Raw genomic sequence first — 17618 nt, 5'->3', positions numbered from 1 at the left:
GCCAGGATGGTCTCGATCTCCTGACCTCGTGATCCGCCCGTCTCGGCCTCCCAAAGTGCTGGGATTACAGGCTTGAGCCACCGCGCCCAGCCAACTGTAACTTTTTAAAGCTCACTAGGTGATTCACATGCAGTGTGAATTAAGAACCACAGGGCTAGGGGAATTAAAACGGATAGTGAACAGACAGGAGCAAGAAAGTTAACATGGCAAAAAATTTTGATGGCCCTGTGTATAAAATGCTAAAGGGTCTGAAATTCTGTAAGCCAGTGGGTCTCCAAGGTTTTTGTTTTATTTTGTTTTGTTTTTTTGAGATTTGCTCTTATTGCCCAGGCTGGAGTGCAACAGTGTGCTCTCGCTCACTGCAACCTCTGCCTCCCAGGTTCAAGTGATTCTCCTGCCTCAGCCTCCCAAGTAGCTGGGATTACAGGCACTCGCCACCACACCCAGATAATTTTTGTATTTTTAATAGAGACAGGGGTTTCACCACGTTGGCCAGGCTGGTTTCGAACCCCTGACCTCAGGTGATCCACACACCTCGGCCTCCCAAAGTGCTGGGATTACAGGTGTGAGCCACCGTGCCCAGCACAGCTTTTTTGTTTTACTTTTCCAACAGCAGAATCATCTCTCAAATAAAATCTCATACAGAACATTAGCATACAAAGAGCAGAAACCAGGAATAGTCTCTCTCACTTCCCTGGTTCATTCTTCCTATTTTCCAGACCTGCCCCACCTGTCACTCCTACTGTTTACACTCTCCCCTCCATGCCAGAGGTAAACAGTGGCTTTTGAAAGAAATCTATTGAGCACCCTAAGGAGCACATCTTTATCAAAGAACAGAACTGTCATGGCAGATCAAGTAAAAGTAACCAACAAAATCCTTTAAAAGATCCATGGTGTGTAGGTGTGAAATAAAGATATTCTTCCCACTATCCAGACAAGCACTTGGAAGCAGAGGGGTACCCCTCAAGGGGGTACTATGAAGTATCAAACATGAAGAGACACAAAAATTCACTTTAAAAAGCATTTCAGCAAAGGAGTTCACAGATCGACTTAAGAAACAGTGTTCAGAGTGCAGTTCCTATATACACCTAACAAAAGGAATAATCAAATAACTCCCATCATTTAGCTTATTTTAGTTACATATATTTTTGTATCATCTACGTTGCTGCAAAGGGCTTCAGACAAAAACTAAAGAGCAACATATAGGAATTCAGGTCTTGAAACAATTACTTGTCAAAGACAAGTATTATTCATAAATTTCACACATATTCAAATCAGTCCTCCTTCACCATCCATTTATTCAATCAAATATATGACTACTACACGCATGTACAGTGAATGCAGAGAGAAATGAAACACTGCCCCTGTCCCCAAGAAAATTACTGCCCACTAGAGGGAGAAAGGCCTCTAACAAGTAAGAGCAGTAGAATGCAATCGGCATAGTGGTGGCACAAAGCAGACAGGACAAATCGATTTTTTTTTCTTTTGGAGAGGGTCCCAGCAAACACTATAATGAAAAATCAACAAGAATATAGTAGCAAGACATTAATATGTGTATGTGCTGTGTCGGGAGGGACAGGGTTCTGAGCCTTTCCAGTCACAGTGAAGAGCTTACACTAAAGCAAAAGAGGGGTGATAAACAGATGCTTCTCCAGCATACTCCAGCCCAACGCTGCCCCACGCCAATATGTGAGCTTCAAATGTGACCCCATATGTAACGTTAAATTTTCCAATAGTACATTTAAAAAGTAAAAAGAAATGTGCAAAATTCATTTTAATAATATATTCAATTCAACCCCATATACCCAAACTACTATTTCAGTATGTAACCATTAAAAAAAGAAAAATTTACCTTTTTCTGTACTAACTCTTCAACATCAGTATTTTACACTCAACAGCACAGCTCAATTTGAACAAATCCCATTTCAAGTGCTCAACAGTCCTAGGTGACTAATGGCTATGATGTGGGACAACACAATCCTAGTTCAGTGTGACTGGGGCACAAAATGGGAAGGACAGGAGAAACAAGAGCTGAAGCTGGCAATGCTGCAGGCCAGATCACAAATGATTAGAATGTGTGCTAAGGTAAGGAACTTGTGGCAATGAGAAACCACAGGAAGACTTTTAAGAGAGGAGTAGGGTGGGGAGCAAAGGTCAGGACATAATCAAATTGGGGAAAACAAGAAAGAACTGACCAAGGATAAATTTAAAAACTAATTGCTAAAATGGCCTAATAACACTCACATGTCCTATACCTTCATTTAAATCAACTTATTTTCAACCAACAGAACTTACTCTCAGGTGTCGATTTTCTTCTGACAGCTTCATCATTTCTCCCTGAAGTCTTTTACACTCTTCCATTAGTTTCCTTGTTTCAGTATCATTAAGTGAAACACTGTGTGGTTTTGGCATAGGTCCATCTTGTTTAGATGCATTCAGTGGAACAGTTTTGCTAGGTTCCATATCATTCTGTATTACAAAGATATTGAGATTTTTTTTTACCAAATCTTCTTACAGGTTTTAAACAAACAAAAACATAAATTCTACATCTTTGTTTATGAAAAACTCTTTAAAAGGCCTAAAACAGTACATGTCAGCAGTCAGATTAGTCTAAATAACGAGCCCACTCCCTCTATTCCCATAACCGCTGGCATGTACGTCTACCATAGCACTTTATTATGTATCTTAACAATTATTGTTCAAGTTCTTTCCTATAACACTTCAAAGGCTGGGAGAGCAAGAGCTCTCTTTGTATTTACCCCTAAAACCAGCACTTTGGTCAAGAGTAGTTATTCAATCAAAGTATGCTGAATGACTGACATCAACAAAATCCAAATACGAAGGTCATTTTCCCTGCTCTGGTTCTGCAATTCAAATAAGGTTCTGGGGCGTAGGGGGTTATTATTGCAATCATTCCAATAAAATTAGAAACTACCTAAGAAAAAACATGCCAAAAAAGCTAACTTCTATTATCATCTTAGTAATGCTGTTTGCTTTCATTCACGTGATTCAACATCACAGTAAAAATTAGCATGCTCTGAAGACTATGAGCCCCAAAATCTTAATCCTAACCAACACTGAACCATTTGAAGTTAGTGTTGAAGGCCTGGAGATAAACATCTATGACAGCATCTACATATTCTTCAGCCTGTGGTCTAAAGTACCCCAACATCCTTCACTCTAACAGCATTTATGTCACCACACATAGTAGCAGTATTAGTGTAACAAGTTTTTTCATTTTAATTAAATTTTTACTTGCTTTAAAATAATTTTAGATAAAATCTGCTTTTTCAGCTATAAACTGCTAACAAAGACATTTACAAAATCAACTTTATGGCATTCCACAATACTCATTTTATAAGATTTATCAGAGGCTGCACGCCTACCACACCACCCCAGCTGCCAAATTTATATTAAGTACAAACAGATTGTTTGCTCAAAGGGCAAAACTTGTTCTTCTTATGAAGGGGATGTGATTTGATTACTATGCCTAAATCCATGTAAAATCTATTTAAAAATGAAATTTATAATGAGGTTCTAATCAACAACAGTATGTATTTGACCTGTCGGCAGATTCTTCCATTTTTCTTCAAGCTTCCCAGTTAAGAAAGGTTTAAATTAAAGAAGCATACTTCAATTCTTTCTCTGAGTTTTTCTCTTGCCAGCTTTTTTGTTCTTCACCCCAATCTCTTCCACCCCAATCGAATAATAGCCACCTCTACTATTAAAACACTGCTTCAGATATATCTTACCCTGCCAATACATTTTCCTATTATTTTCCTTAATAGTAGTTAGAACTCATTTCAAAATGATTTTCAGTGTGGTCAAATTCTATCCTAACACAAATCCAACTTCTGATAATGAAGTTGGCACACTGACTTCCTTTATAAAGGAGGTGGCAATGGCCACCAATATGGCAACAGAAGAACTTCTAGGTTTCGGTTAAGAATTGGGAAAAAGTATCATACCCATACCAGAAAATTGACGAAAAACTTAAGAGGATGAAGCAGGGTACCATGTCTCATGCCTGTAATCCCAAAACTTTGGGAAGCCGAGATAGGTGGCCTGCTTGAGCCCAGGAATTCAAGAACAGCCTGAGCAACAGAGGGAGACCCTGTCTCTACAAAAAACAATTTTAAAAATTAGCCAGGCATGGTAGTGTGCAACTCTAATCTCAGCTACTCATGAGGCTGAGGTGGCTTGAGCCTAGGAGGTGGAGGCTGCAATGAGACGAGATCCTGCTACTGCACTCCAGCCGAGGTGAGAGTGAGACTCTGTCTCCAAAAGGGGGATAAAAAGACATACATGGGGTCAACACCAAAGAGAAAAAAAACTAAAACAAAGATCATCAAGCTCTTGACAACTAGATTTTTGTTTTTAAATTCTTTACATTGCATAAAATTTTAAATTATGGAGGGAAGGGAAAAACTCATTTCCCATAATCTCATGAAATCAACAAAACTATTATTTACATTACTATTTTTCCACACACATTTTATAAAATTGGGCATACATATTTGCTTATTCATTTATATGCATTTTTAATAATCATTTTAAATGACGTATCATTAAATATTCTATTCTATGCCTTGCCAAAATTAAACATTTCACTTTTGTTAAGCATTTGATGGGCAGCTTTCCATTCTTTCCAATTTTAAATAACACATCCATAAGAAGATATTCCATAAAAAGATAACTAGATTGGAATTAGATTTAGATGTTTCTAATTCTAATAGAATTAGACTTGTAATTAGGTTAGAATTTAAGCAAATACAATTAGATTTTTCTTAAAATGTTCTCTTAAAAATGTTATACGCGGCCAGGCGCGGTGGCTCACGCCTGTAATCCCAGCACTTTGGGAGGCCAAGGAGGGCAGATCACGGGGTCAGGAGATCGAGACCATCCTGATTAACATGGTGAAACCCTGTCTCTATAAAAATACAAAAAAAATCAGCCGGGCGTGGTGATGGGCGCCTGTAGTTCCAGCTACTCGGGAGGCTGAGGCAGCAGAATGGCGTGAATCCCAGAGGCGGAGCTTGCAATGAGCCGAGATCGTGCCACTGCACTCCAGCCTGGGCAACAGAGCAAGACTCCATCTCAAGAAAAAAAAAAAAAAAAGTTATACTACTTTTATAACAAAAAGGAGAATAAATGATAACCAATTTGTGGAGCATAAAGAGACTAGAATGCAAAGAACATTGTGAAGCTGAAACACACTTCAAAAGTGTGCCCAATAAGTTGTATCACATACTAGCTAGGCCCCTTACAAACCAGTCAACATACATAATAGGTGCAAGAAAATCTATTTTATTTACATATACATATGCTACATATGTATATGTAATACAGCATATTAATCTTAGTTGGGAGTTAAAAATGGGGGAAGTGTGATGGAAGGGTGGGGTTTGAGTCATGCGTGGAGTGACAATCTGAACAGCCTGATGGAAGAAATTAAGCAGGTGTAACTTTAAGTATATGCTTCCATTCAGGACCTCTAATAGTGAGGTTTGGCTCCAATAAAACAGCTTGTTTCTTTAGAGTTGCTGCAAACTGGTCCAGAAAGAGAAGACTGGTTCTTCTGAGAACCATGAAACAAGCAAACTAGAGGGATTCAACATGCTGTGACTCTTAGTAAATTGATGCACAGTCCCTTACATTTGACACTGCAATTTAGAATAAGCTGGAAAGTCAAGGTGTGTATCAACTAAAATAAAACAATAAACCAATCTTGTCCATTTTCCACTATTTAGCCTATCTGCAGTAATCCTCCATCTATGAGTTCTCCAGTCACGCACTGTATAATGATGTTTTGGTCAACGATGATCCATACATACGATAGTGTTCCCATACAATTATAATGGCACTGAAAAATTCCTATTATCTAGTGAGGTCTTACAACACATTATTCACATGTTTGTGGTGATGCTGGTGTAAATATACATACTGTACTCCAGTCATATAAAAGTATCACACATATGATTTATGTACAATACAGAATACTTGGTAATAAATGACTATGTTACAGGTTTATGTATTTACTGTGCTATGCTTTTTATCATTTATTTTAGAATGTACTCCTTCTACTTATGAAAACAAAAAGTTAACTCTAAGTCAGACTCCGGCAGGTCCTTCAGGATGTATTCCAGAAGGCGCTGTTATCACAGATGATAACACCTCCATGCGTGTTACTGTCCCTGAAGACATTCCAGTGAGACAGGATGTGGAGATGGAAGGCAGTGATACTGATGATTCCGCCCCTGTGTAGGCCTAGGCTGATGTGTGTGCTGTGTCTTAGTCTTCACAAAAAAAGTTTTTTAAAAAATCTTATTTAAAAAATTTTAAAAAGCCTATAGAATAAGGACATAAAAAAGATATTTTTATGTATCTATACACTGTGCTTGTGCTTTAGGTTATGTCAAAATTTTTAATTTTAGAGTTTATGAAAACAGTTACACAAAACTAAGACTATTAAAGAAAAAAATTTTAATAAATGTAGCCCAAGTGTACAGTGTTTATAAAGTCTACAGTGTATAGTAACGTCCTAGGCCTTCCCATTCACTCACCACTCATTCACTGACCCACCCGAAACTGCAGACCCAGTTCTGCAAAATCCATTAACAGTATACAGGTATACTGGTATACAGGTATACAATTTTTTTTTTAATCTCTTATGCCATATTTTTGCTGCGCCTTTTCTGTGTATAGTCACAGGTGTCCAATCTTCCGGTTTCCCTGGGCCTCACTGGAAGAAAAATTGTCTTGGGCCACACATAAAATACACTAACACTAACAATAGCTAATGAGCTATTAAAAAAAAAAAAAAATCACCAAAAAAAAATCTCATAGCGTTTTAAGAAAATTTATGAATTTGCGATGGGCCGGATTCAAAGCCATCCTGGGCCACATGTGGGTAGCAGGCTGCAGGTTGAAAGAGCTTGCTATAGATTGTTTGGATACACAAATACTTACCACTGTAGTACAGCCACAGGCTACACAAGTCTGTAGCCTAGGAACAACAGGCAATACCATATATAGGTTTTTTAAAGCACACTCTATGATGTTCATACAACAAATCACCTAACAACGCATTTCTCAATATATATTCCCATCCTTAAGAGATGCATGACTGTACTTCTTTATTCTTTTCTAACGACCATCAGAATTTCAGTTCTAATATTCCAAGTATTTCTACTGGGGTTTAATTAGAAAAAGAGGGAACTAGGAATTGGAAATACAAGAACAAGTTCGCAAAGAAGCCTTGGGAAGAACAAAGGAGAAAAAGGACATAAACGTGGGGCTACAGTCTTACAACTAACATGAGTGATGGATAAAGACGCACATAAAAGGAGTTAAGAGGCTAAAGTCAAGAGTACTGTCATAAACCGTGAGAGGCAGAATTAAGGGTTTAACCTATGAATTAAGAGACGGGATTTAAGTAACAAGGTTACCTGAAATTTTTTTCCCACCCTAAACAACAATTTACTGTTTCTCTAGGATCATGATTCCCAGAAGTAAATAATTCCCAATCACAAAAACAAAAAAGTATTAAACATTTAAACAGTAATTTTTTAAAGCCTTAGTAATGCATATCATATGCAAAACCAAATCAGAGTATAAACAATCTGCTAAAACTGTGGGGTTGACCACGTGTGGTGGCCCACACCTGTAATCCCAGGACTTTGGGAGGCCAAGGCAGGCGGATCACCTGAGGTCAGGAGTTTGAGACCAGCCTGGCCAACATGGTGAAACCCCACCTCCACCAAAACAACAGAAAAATTATTAGCCAGGCATGGTGGCACATGCCTGTAGTCTCAGCTACTGAGGAGGCTAAGGTGGGAGAATTCAGCCTGGGTGACAGAGTGAGACCCCGTCTCAAAAAAAAAAAAAAAAAGAGTATGCCCCCCAAATCTCAAAGAAAAAAATTACACTAACTTCGTAAAGTTCACACTTATACTGTCCTGCTCACTACTGAGATTTTAGTAAGTTCAGAAGTTTTTTAGAACAGAGTAGTTTGTGTGCAAGATTTTTAAGTGCTTTGTGGTTTTATTGTAATTTTAGGCATAGTTCAATTCTATCTACTTCATATAACACACGCACAATACCACTTATCTGCTAGATATCTACATTTTTAACTTAATCATTAACACTAGTAGACTCCTAAGTCTGTTAGCTCCCTATAACAAACCTTCTGTTTCTCCTGTTTCAACACACTGAGTTCCCTGGGGTCATCCTTCGTGTGATAACTGGCGGGTGTTGCAACTGTGTTGTTGATGCTGCTCATTGAAGTGACAGTCGGAGCATTCCCTGGTGGAGTTATACCCTGAGATGGCATGGGAAACATATTCTCAGATTCTCACCGAACTCTGATTTCTTCTGCATGATATTGGGAATGACTGACACAGAAACCATTAGGCTCTAAAACATTAACACTTCATAAAAATGCATTAATGCATAAGAAACGATACTAATAAGTAATAGCTATGTTAAAGCAAAAGTTTCTGAACTCGCTTTTTATATTTCCCAAACAAAATTAGTTATAATCTAATGGCATTATGTGCACCTAATAAATGTACATACTTCATTAAAATTTATTCCAGCCTTACATTGTTTTAAAATGAATACCATCTAATTCTTTGTGGCTTTTAATTTTTTTACTAATTAATAATTGTCAATAATCTGAAAAACAAGCACCTTCATGTCTTCTTACCTTTGATAACACTCAATCTGAACAATTTTATAAACCTCTCTTGTACTTAAAGTCTATCCCCTAATACACTCACGCCCTCACACACATCCCAGGCCAATAAACACACTTAAAGACTCACATAACCATTAACTCCATAGTTCTCTTCCTTTCTTTTCAAATTCCTTTAATAGATAAAAGCATTACTGTATTATACAAACAAGCAGGAAAGGGATTCCTTAATTATACTTACTGATATCCCATTTGTTCTCTGTCTCAACAGAAAATAATGTATATTCAACCATAAAATGTCTTTATAATAAGACCCCTGACATCCCTGTTCTTTACAGCCCCTCAGTCTTCATTAAAACAAACCAGTATTTTTTTCTAGAAAATACGTCACCTTCAAATGTCAGATGGAGGACATAAATGAAATGCAATACATTTAAGAAATTCAGAAAATGTCAGTGTTAAGGCCTCGAAAATTTTTTAGAAGTGAACACAAAGAACTGAATAGGTCATAAAACTTCAAAAATAATAAAACCACATCTGATCCTTAAAAAATAACCACTACCACTAATTGGACATTACGTATTTCATAATACAGAGCTGACAATCCGAACAGAGCTAATAATTCAAAGAACCCTATTTTGTACAATAGTCAGCACTTTCGTATCATGTGCCTCCAGCTGTCAACAATACACGGAACATGCTGAATGGCTTTCAGTACTAGCACTGACAATAACTCAACTGAAGACACTAGGGGCCATTAACAAAATGAAATGTATTGGCACACACCTGCTGATCCCGAGGACTAGGGTAACGACACAGCTCAGTGTGCTTAAGGATGGTATTTGCTTATGTTTATTATCCAGGAAAAAAATACTAAGAGTCCTTTTGTTCTAAAATAAAAGGGTTCCTAAGTTTCCTGGGGCACCTTATCTATGAACCAAATCAGAGAGCTATTTCCCAAAAAGTAGCCCACACTTTAGTGATGGTTCAAATAAATGAGAATTGTTTTGTCACAAATAAATGATTTATTTAAACTATAAAAATAAAAATATGAACTCAGTCACTGTGATTCTAAAGTTGGCTCCATTTTTTTACCCTATAAGATGAACACAAAACTTCAATCTTTCCTTACTTATATATTCAGTATTAAGGTCCTAAAAAGTCTAAGGAAATCAACAAAATAACATCATACTTTTTCACTGCATTCCAAACATGTAAACACCCAAGAATAAACAGCATCCGTAAAAAGATCAAAATCCTCAAACAAGTGGGGTATATGTATACAACACACTTGATATAGTTTGGATCTGTGTCCCTGGCAAATCTCATGTCAGATTGTCATCTCCAGCGTTGGAGGTGGGGCCTGGTGGGAAGTGACTGGATCATGGGGGTGGGTCCTTCATGAATGGTTTAGCACCATCCTCATGGTACTGTTCTCATGATAGAGTTCTCATGAAATTTGGTTGTTAAAAAGAGTGTAGCACCGCCCCTTCGCTCTCTCTTGCTCCTGTTCCTACCATGTGAGGCATCTGCTCCCCCTTGCTCTCCACCATGACTGGAGGTTTCCTGAGGCCTCCTCAGATACAGAAGCCGTCATGTTGCCTGTACGTACGCCTGCAGAACTGTGAGCCAATTAAACCTCTTTTCTTTATAAATTACCCAGTCTCAGGTATTTCTTTACAGCAATGTGAGAACAGACTAATACAGTACTTAAATACCAGTGTACTTCTTTCTGCACAAGGATACAGGAAGAGGGGCTGGGGAAGTGAGGAAGTGGCGTTAAGACACACTAAAAAAAAATCATGAAGTTCAAGACTTGTTACCTCTACAATATCTGAGGAGAGTGCATCAACAATTGTGATAGCTATTGCAGAATCTGTTTTCAACACTAACCAAATTTTTCTAAGTTGACTACCAAAAATGAAATTTTGATCGACTCTTTAAAGTAAATGTGACCCATAAAAATGGTGCTTATCTGAGGTGATTGATATGTTAATCAGCTTGATTGTGGTGATCATTTAATAATGTATGCATATATTGAAACAAAAAATAAAGGTGTAAAGAACCCCTATGAACTTCTCCACTGCTCTAAACACTAAATAAAGCTGAACAAAAAATACAAATGCCATTCAGAGTTCTATGTTAAATCCTAAGCTGTTACCAGCAATGCAGTTAAAAATTAAACTGATTTTAAGTTAACACACTTTTTACAACATACTAATAAACTAAAAGAATAAAAGATCGAAAGATCTCAAAGAATTCTCTGTATCACAATCATAACTGTAAGATAAAAAGTATATTTTCCACTCTATACTTTTAAAAAAGACATCACCAAGTTTTCAAAACATTTTTGTTCATCTTGCACATCTAGAAATGTATTTTCTTTGAATAAGGGAGTGTCATATTTCAGCAATTGTGTAAGTCAGGATTCAGCGTCATACAGCATTTTATCAATTCATCTGAAGTAAATTAACAAACTGTGTATCACACTATCCAATAATGTCCTAATTTCCAAAGAGCCAAATTTCATGCTAAACAAAGAAAACGACTATTAACTACTAATTTTATCTACAGATACTAGAAAGAAACCAACATGTCAAAAATATTTTTTTAACCAGTTTTATCAACTTCACCTATAAAGAATATTGACCTAGAAACAGCAGGATACAGTTATCAATAGGGTCTTATTACCACATGAATAAAATATTAAGAAAGAGGTGTTCTGTTATTTATCTTTAGACAGATATAAAAGGTTTTATCCTTAATTGTTAGAAACAAAAACTTCTTATATATTTTGTGCTATCATAAGACTTCAGATTTGGTACCTTAAGATTTCATATTTTCTATAAAAGATGAGATGCAACATTAAATTGATAACTTGAAAGTCACACAATCAATTAACAACCCAGATGGAACTCGGTCTGTGCCAGGTTGCACTGAGTTTAAACACATTTCTCAGTATGTAACATTTCTTGTACAATCTGCAGGTTAGTTAATATTGCAAGAGTGAGTTTAGGCAGGAACAGTATTTCCCAAAGTATATTTTTTCAGAACATCGGTATTTCCTAATTAGGTTATTCTAAATAAAAAAAAAAAAATACTGGATTAAATATATTTCTTTACCATTAAGTTTGCTCAGAGCCTTTAATAGGCAGATACACATGTGATTCCTCTTGGAGACATTTACAGTATTTTTCCAAGCTCACTTGACTACAGAACGCTTCCAACCTAATACACTGGGAAATACTCCCTTATAAAAACACAGTTGTGTTTTAGTCTCTCTTTAACATACACATTAATCAATTAAGGCCACTTCCAGCCTAGATAGTATAGACACGATTTTTGCAAGTTCCAATTACATAAATTTGAAATGGTGATATATTACAATCTTTAAGTCTCATTTTATGTGTAAAACTTGAAATGTAAATTATAAACATTCAAAAACATCCATCAAAAATCATAACGGCAAGGCCAGTGAGCCATGAACGTCATAAGTTATATTTATCTATTGCTATACTGAAACACCACTTCAGCCGGTTCATAGAAGTACCTGCCCATTCTTCTCAGGATCAGTATTGGATTTTGCACATTTTGAATTACCCAACATAATCCAACCATAAAATGCGATCATTACCCCAAGAAATAAAAGGATCCACATCATCCTATATGCTGTTTTATCATTAAAATTTTACCATTTGAAGAAGCACCTTCAAATGAAAAATGGGCCTGCACTCTTATCTTGGTCAAAAAAATGAATAGAGAGTTTGACAAAATTAAAAATCAATTTTGTCACAGGGCCCTGGCCGACTGTAGTCCTGAAATACCATCTCCCACTGAAATGGTCCTGAGCTTCTTTCCAGGTCTGAACCTGGAAAAATCTTGCCACATTAGACAAGAAAATTACCAAAGACTATGAGGATCAAAAAATCTCAAGAACCAATGTGAAAAGTATCCTTACCAGGCAACTTGAGCACCAATAATAATAATTAACTGCCAAGAGTTAAAACTCAAATATATTTAAATTCATGAGTTTTATCAATATAGAAGCAGGGAGGTAAGAAAGAAAGGATGGAAAGTGGAAGATCAACTGTACATCACGAGGTGGGATGCTTACAAACCAACTCATTTTTCAAAACCTTTAAAGATAAACTTTGGCATTTGTTCTGCCTTTTTAAACTCTACCACTTAATAACCAAATATTACATAAGCACAAGTTTCTCTTTACACAAGTATTCTAACTAGTGTTATGAAGCAGGAATGACAGAGTATCACCATCAGACAATCTTAAATGAATTAACAGACCTAGGCCATATTGTCTCAATCTCAACTTTACTGACATTTTGAGCCAGATTATTCTTTGTTGTGGGGGCTGTTCTGTGCATCACAGGAAGTTGAAAGGCATCTCTGGCCTCTGCCCACTAAACAGGTTATCTGTAGCACCCTTACCTACCTCTCAGTCATGAAAACCAAAAATGTTTCCAAACACGGTCCCTAGAGGAGCAAATCGATTGCCCCTGGATGAGAACCACTCATTTCAAACTTTCAATCATAGGAAATACCAGGGACAAGGGAAAAAGGCTAAATGGCACCACAAGGATGGAATCAGCAAAATCAAGTCTGTGGGAACGTCTATAGGCAAACATAGTTTAATAATAAAAACATTCAATAATTTGCAAAAAAAAAAAAAAAAAAGAGAGGAAACAACAAACTAAGAGATTTAAGAAACATATCATCCAACAGAAGTATTTGGACTCGGTCAGGCGCGGTGGCTCACACCTGTAATCCCAGCACACTTTGGGAGGCCAAGGCAAGTGGATCACCTGAGGTCAGGATTTTGAGACCAGTCTGGCAAAAGCCTGTCTCTACAAAAAATACAAAAATTAGCCAGGTGTGGTGGCGTGCACCTGTAATCCCAGCTACTAGAGGCTAAGGCAGGAGAACTGCTTGAATCCGTGAGGCACAGGTTGCAGTGCGCCAGGATCGTGCTACTGCACTCCAGCCTGAACAACAGAGCAAGACTCCATTCTCAAAGAAAAACAAAAAAAAAAGAACAACTATTTGGACTTTATTTTCATCTAATTCAAACAAACTGCAGAAAAAAAATTTTTTTAATGACATCTGTGACAAGTTTTAATGCTGCCTGGATAGCCTGATATTAAGGATATGCTAAATTTTTAAAGGCATAGTAACAGTACTGTCATTAAAACTCTTTTATCTCTTTTTTTAAAGTACTTTGAAAGATATACATTCAAACAGTTACAGATTAAAGTATACCATGTCTGGGATTTGCCTTAAACAATACCTAAGATGAGAAGTAATAGGATTTATATATAATAAGCTTAACCACAAACTAGTCATTGTTAAAGCTGCTCATAAGTTCACAGAGGTGCATTATACTCCCCCTACCTACTCTTCTAGGTGCTTCAAGTTTTTCAAAATAAATCTTCTTAAAAATTATCTTTAGCAGATATTTCCTACAATTTAATATACAAGTCCAGATAATCCAATTAGTGAAAATACATTAGCACCTAGCTAATCAAGGCTCAGACTCAAGATATTCTCTAGAGTACTTTGAAGTTACTTAACAGCTTTCAGGTTACTAGTAATACCTGCTCTGAAAAGGTTCCAGGTTCAAACTACTGCTGCTCGAGTTCCACCAAGGGCGATTCTGGGAACTCCATTCGGTATTTGCTCAAGCGCTAAAAGAGACCCAAAACTACTTTCTTGGATAACGATGGGCTAGACCAATAGGTAGGCATAACGGCTCTTTTCACCCAAGATGGGTAAATCGCTGGGTTCAACTGTCATTACTGTATCATTCCCATCAACTTCTGGTTTGGTTTCCAAACCAGTGAGAGCCACTCTTAATCAGCAGTATCAAATACCTGCGGTCTCAATCCTTTTCACACATCTCAAAGTGTGTGCTATCCAGAGCATAGCAGAAGCCCAGATAGAAGACAGATTTATGCTGACTGAATTACTGTAAAAAATGACATAAAACTCTAAGTGAGAAAATATCCAAATTTTTTTTTTAAAAAGTCAATCCAGACAATATGCTGTTTTGTTTTCTTGATTTCAACAGTAAGAGCTGTGCAAGCTATTAGCTTCCCTCAGCCTAAGCCAAAAAGGAAAACCTCTAAATGGGAAGCATACACAGGCCATCTAACACTCACTTTACAGAGAATATACGTGTTCACATTTTTTTGCTTTTGGCAAATACCTCAAAAATCACTTAAAAGAGGTATTTTAAAAATTCAAAAACTAATTTGGTCAACACCTAATTGCCAGAGACCTTTTCATTTCTGCTTATCCTGAAAGAGAAACACAGTAACTGAGCTCACGTATTTAATCTGCATGTTTACTTTTCAATAGAGCAAATGGCCACCAGATTAAGGCAGTAGTCATGTCAGACTGTAACCAAATCGTGCCAAACAATTCTATTTATCCGTATTATTGTATGTATTAAGTCACATACACACACAGAAAAACTTATCTTTCAAGTCTCTCTTACCATAAGGAAAGATTCAAATTTGCAACCCAGACAGGGAAAAGGACAAGGTAAGTGACTATAATCCACTCTGTACATTCACCGACTACCATTTGTTTGTTTTTAAATAAACACATATATCCCTCAGTCCCCCAAATTGTATTTGACCTACACTAATGAGTAAGCAGCATAACAATTATTTACTAAAGAATGCAATCAGATGGATTTGACTAAAAACAAAAGTGAGCAAAACACCTGGGAATAGCTAAACCTGGAATAAACTGTCCATGTAAGTGAATTTTTTATCCCCAAACTGCTGGTACATAATGGCCAAAAAGCAATTTATATGTATTTTTAAATTATGTATACATGTCTCATTCTAAAAAAGAACCTGTAGTGGTTTACGCCACAAAAATCTGCTATACTTAAAGGATTCTTCTCCAGGATGTAGTCTAGACCTAAAAGTGAGTCTTTCTTTCTTCTTGGATAAACAAAATGTTATTTAAAAAAAAAAAAAAAAGTATACCAAGTTTTTTAAAACTTAACCACTGAGTCTTATGACATGAAAGAGCCATAACACACATATCTCAAAGGTCAAAAATAGAAGCAAAATTAATCAAAGGAACTGAGCCCTCAACAGCTTCAATTTTTTTTTTACATTTTCCTACTTACCAATTTGTCATTTTCATTAGGCATTTCAAATACACATCTCAATTTGGAATCCATTAATTCATCAGGTTTTGCCTCTTTCCACTAAAAAATAAACAAAACCAAAAATGAGACATAGGAGGTATGATCATGGTAAGTAAGTTTGACCTCATGGGACAGCTAAAAGATGAGTGTAGCTGCCTGGCTTGGCTGAAATACACTGGTGCACTCTTCACTGATCACCCTGCCATTGTTACTGGCTAATGTCACAGAATATATAATCCTAGAGTTACTATCACCATCCATTAAAATCACGATGATATCACTAGCAACCACAGGACTTTCTTCTTAAGAGCAGTATTTCTTTCTTTTTTCTCTTTTTCCAGTTGGTCTCATTCTGTCTCCCAGGCTGGAGTGCAGTGGCCACTCCTGGGCTCAAGCAAGCCTCCTGGGTAGCTGGGACTACAGGCATCTGTTGGTTTTTTTACTTGTTGGTTTTTTTTTTTTTTTTTAATTGTAGAGACAGGGTCTTGTCATGTCGCCTGGGCTGGTCTCGAACTCCTGGGCTTGAGATACTCCCATCTTAGCCTCCCAAAGGGCTGGGATTACAGGTGTGAGCCACTGCACTAGGCCAGTAGCAGCATTTCTAAATTGTTTCTAAAAAAAAAAAATACTATTTAAAAATTCTTTCATTCTGTAAGTTAGGATTATCTACAATGGAGACATTGGCAGTTTTTTAAAAATCTAAATTTAACTTTGTTTTTAGAAATTAAGTTTTTCTACTGACTGCTGAACAAAACCCACAGTTTAAACTCCACTCCCCAAAATAAATTCTTCTTCTGTACTTACCACAGCTTCCATATCTGAAGTGTTTGGTGGAGCAAAAATTGTCTGTACCATAAACTTGTGTTTACTCTTTTCATTCGGATCATAGTCAAAGGGCTGTAGCATTACTAAATAAGAAAAAAAGGATATATTATATTGTCTCCTGCATGTTTGAAAGACATACATTGAAACAGTTACAGATTAAATTATACCAAGTCCGGGATTTGCCTTAAACAGTATCTGGCCATAGTATCATTCCTATTACTTCACAAATATGCAAATTTAAAGAAAACCAAGAAGGGTTCAAGAAACCAAACACCAGAATGTTTAAGAATCCAGAATCAACTTAATGGATCCCAAGTATTTTCAAACTGTCTGCCTTTCTAATTTACTAAGTTTTCCACAACCAACAAAATAAACAATTGCAATTAAAAATTAAATATGAATCTATGATTTTGCCCTTTCTAAACTCAGCTTGTGAAAATTTTCAAAACCTTGCCAGTGTTAACTATAATGCCTATAAGTTCAGATAAAATCTACTAAGTTATTAAAACCAGTTATGAATTTAGGCTTCATTTTAGTGTTTTCTGATTTAAAATTATATAGCTGGCATATTTAAAGGAGAAATAGTAACTTAAAACCTCACTACCATCTATTTTTTGCTTTTTAAAACTGAGTCTTACTCTGTCGTGAGGCTGCAGTGCAGTGGCGCCATCTCTGCTCACTGTAGCCTCAACCTCCCTGGGCTCATTTTGTAGAGAAAGGGTTTTCGCCATTTTGCCCAGGCTGGTATCAAATTCCTGGGCTCAAGAGATCCGCCTTCCTCAGCCTCCCAAAGTGCTAGGATTACATGCGTTAGCCGCAGCGCCCAGCCCATATATTAATATAATTAATTTTTCAAAAATGTATTTTAAACAAACATCTATTTCAGTTTATGAATTTATTTCAATCTTCTAAGAAAAC

At 36.7% G+C, this 17618-nt stretch overlaps 1 protein-coding gene across 1 annotated transcript in view; it reads right to left on the bottom strand.

Moving 5' to 3' along the window:
- The window catches only part of VAPA (VAMP (vesicle-associated membrane protein)-associated protein A, 33kDa), a 41286-nt gene that overhangs the window by 4103 nt on the left and 19565 nt on the right, over positions 1 to 17618 (bottom strand). Inside the window, exons 3-6 of the mRNA XM_011983930.1 lie at positions 16680 to 16783; positions 15855 to 15935; positions 8186 to 8320; positions 2296 to 2469 (exon numbers count right to left, since the gene is read on the bottom strand). Of these exons, the coding sequence (XP_011839320.1) occupies positions 2296 to 2469; positions 8186 to 8320; positions 15855 to 15935; positions 16680 to 16783 (494 nt within the window). The remainder of the gene's footprint in view (positions 1 to 2295; positions 2470 to 8185; positions 8321 to 15854; positions 15936 to 16679; positions 16784 to 17618) is intronic.

This window comes from Mandrillus leucophaeus, unplaced genomic scaffold (genome assembly GCF_000951045.1).
Source record: "Mandrillus leucophaeus isolate KB7577 unplaced genomic scaffold, Mleu.le_1.0 Scaffold257, whole genome shotgun sequence".
Taxonomy (NCBI): Eukaryota; Metazoa; Chordata; class Mammalia; order Primates; family Cercopithecidae; genus Mandrillus; species Mandrillus leucophaeus.
Note: the sequence above shows the minus strand (reverse complement) of the source record. Positions and strands in the feature narration are given on the sequence as shown.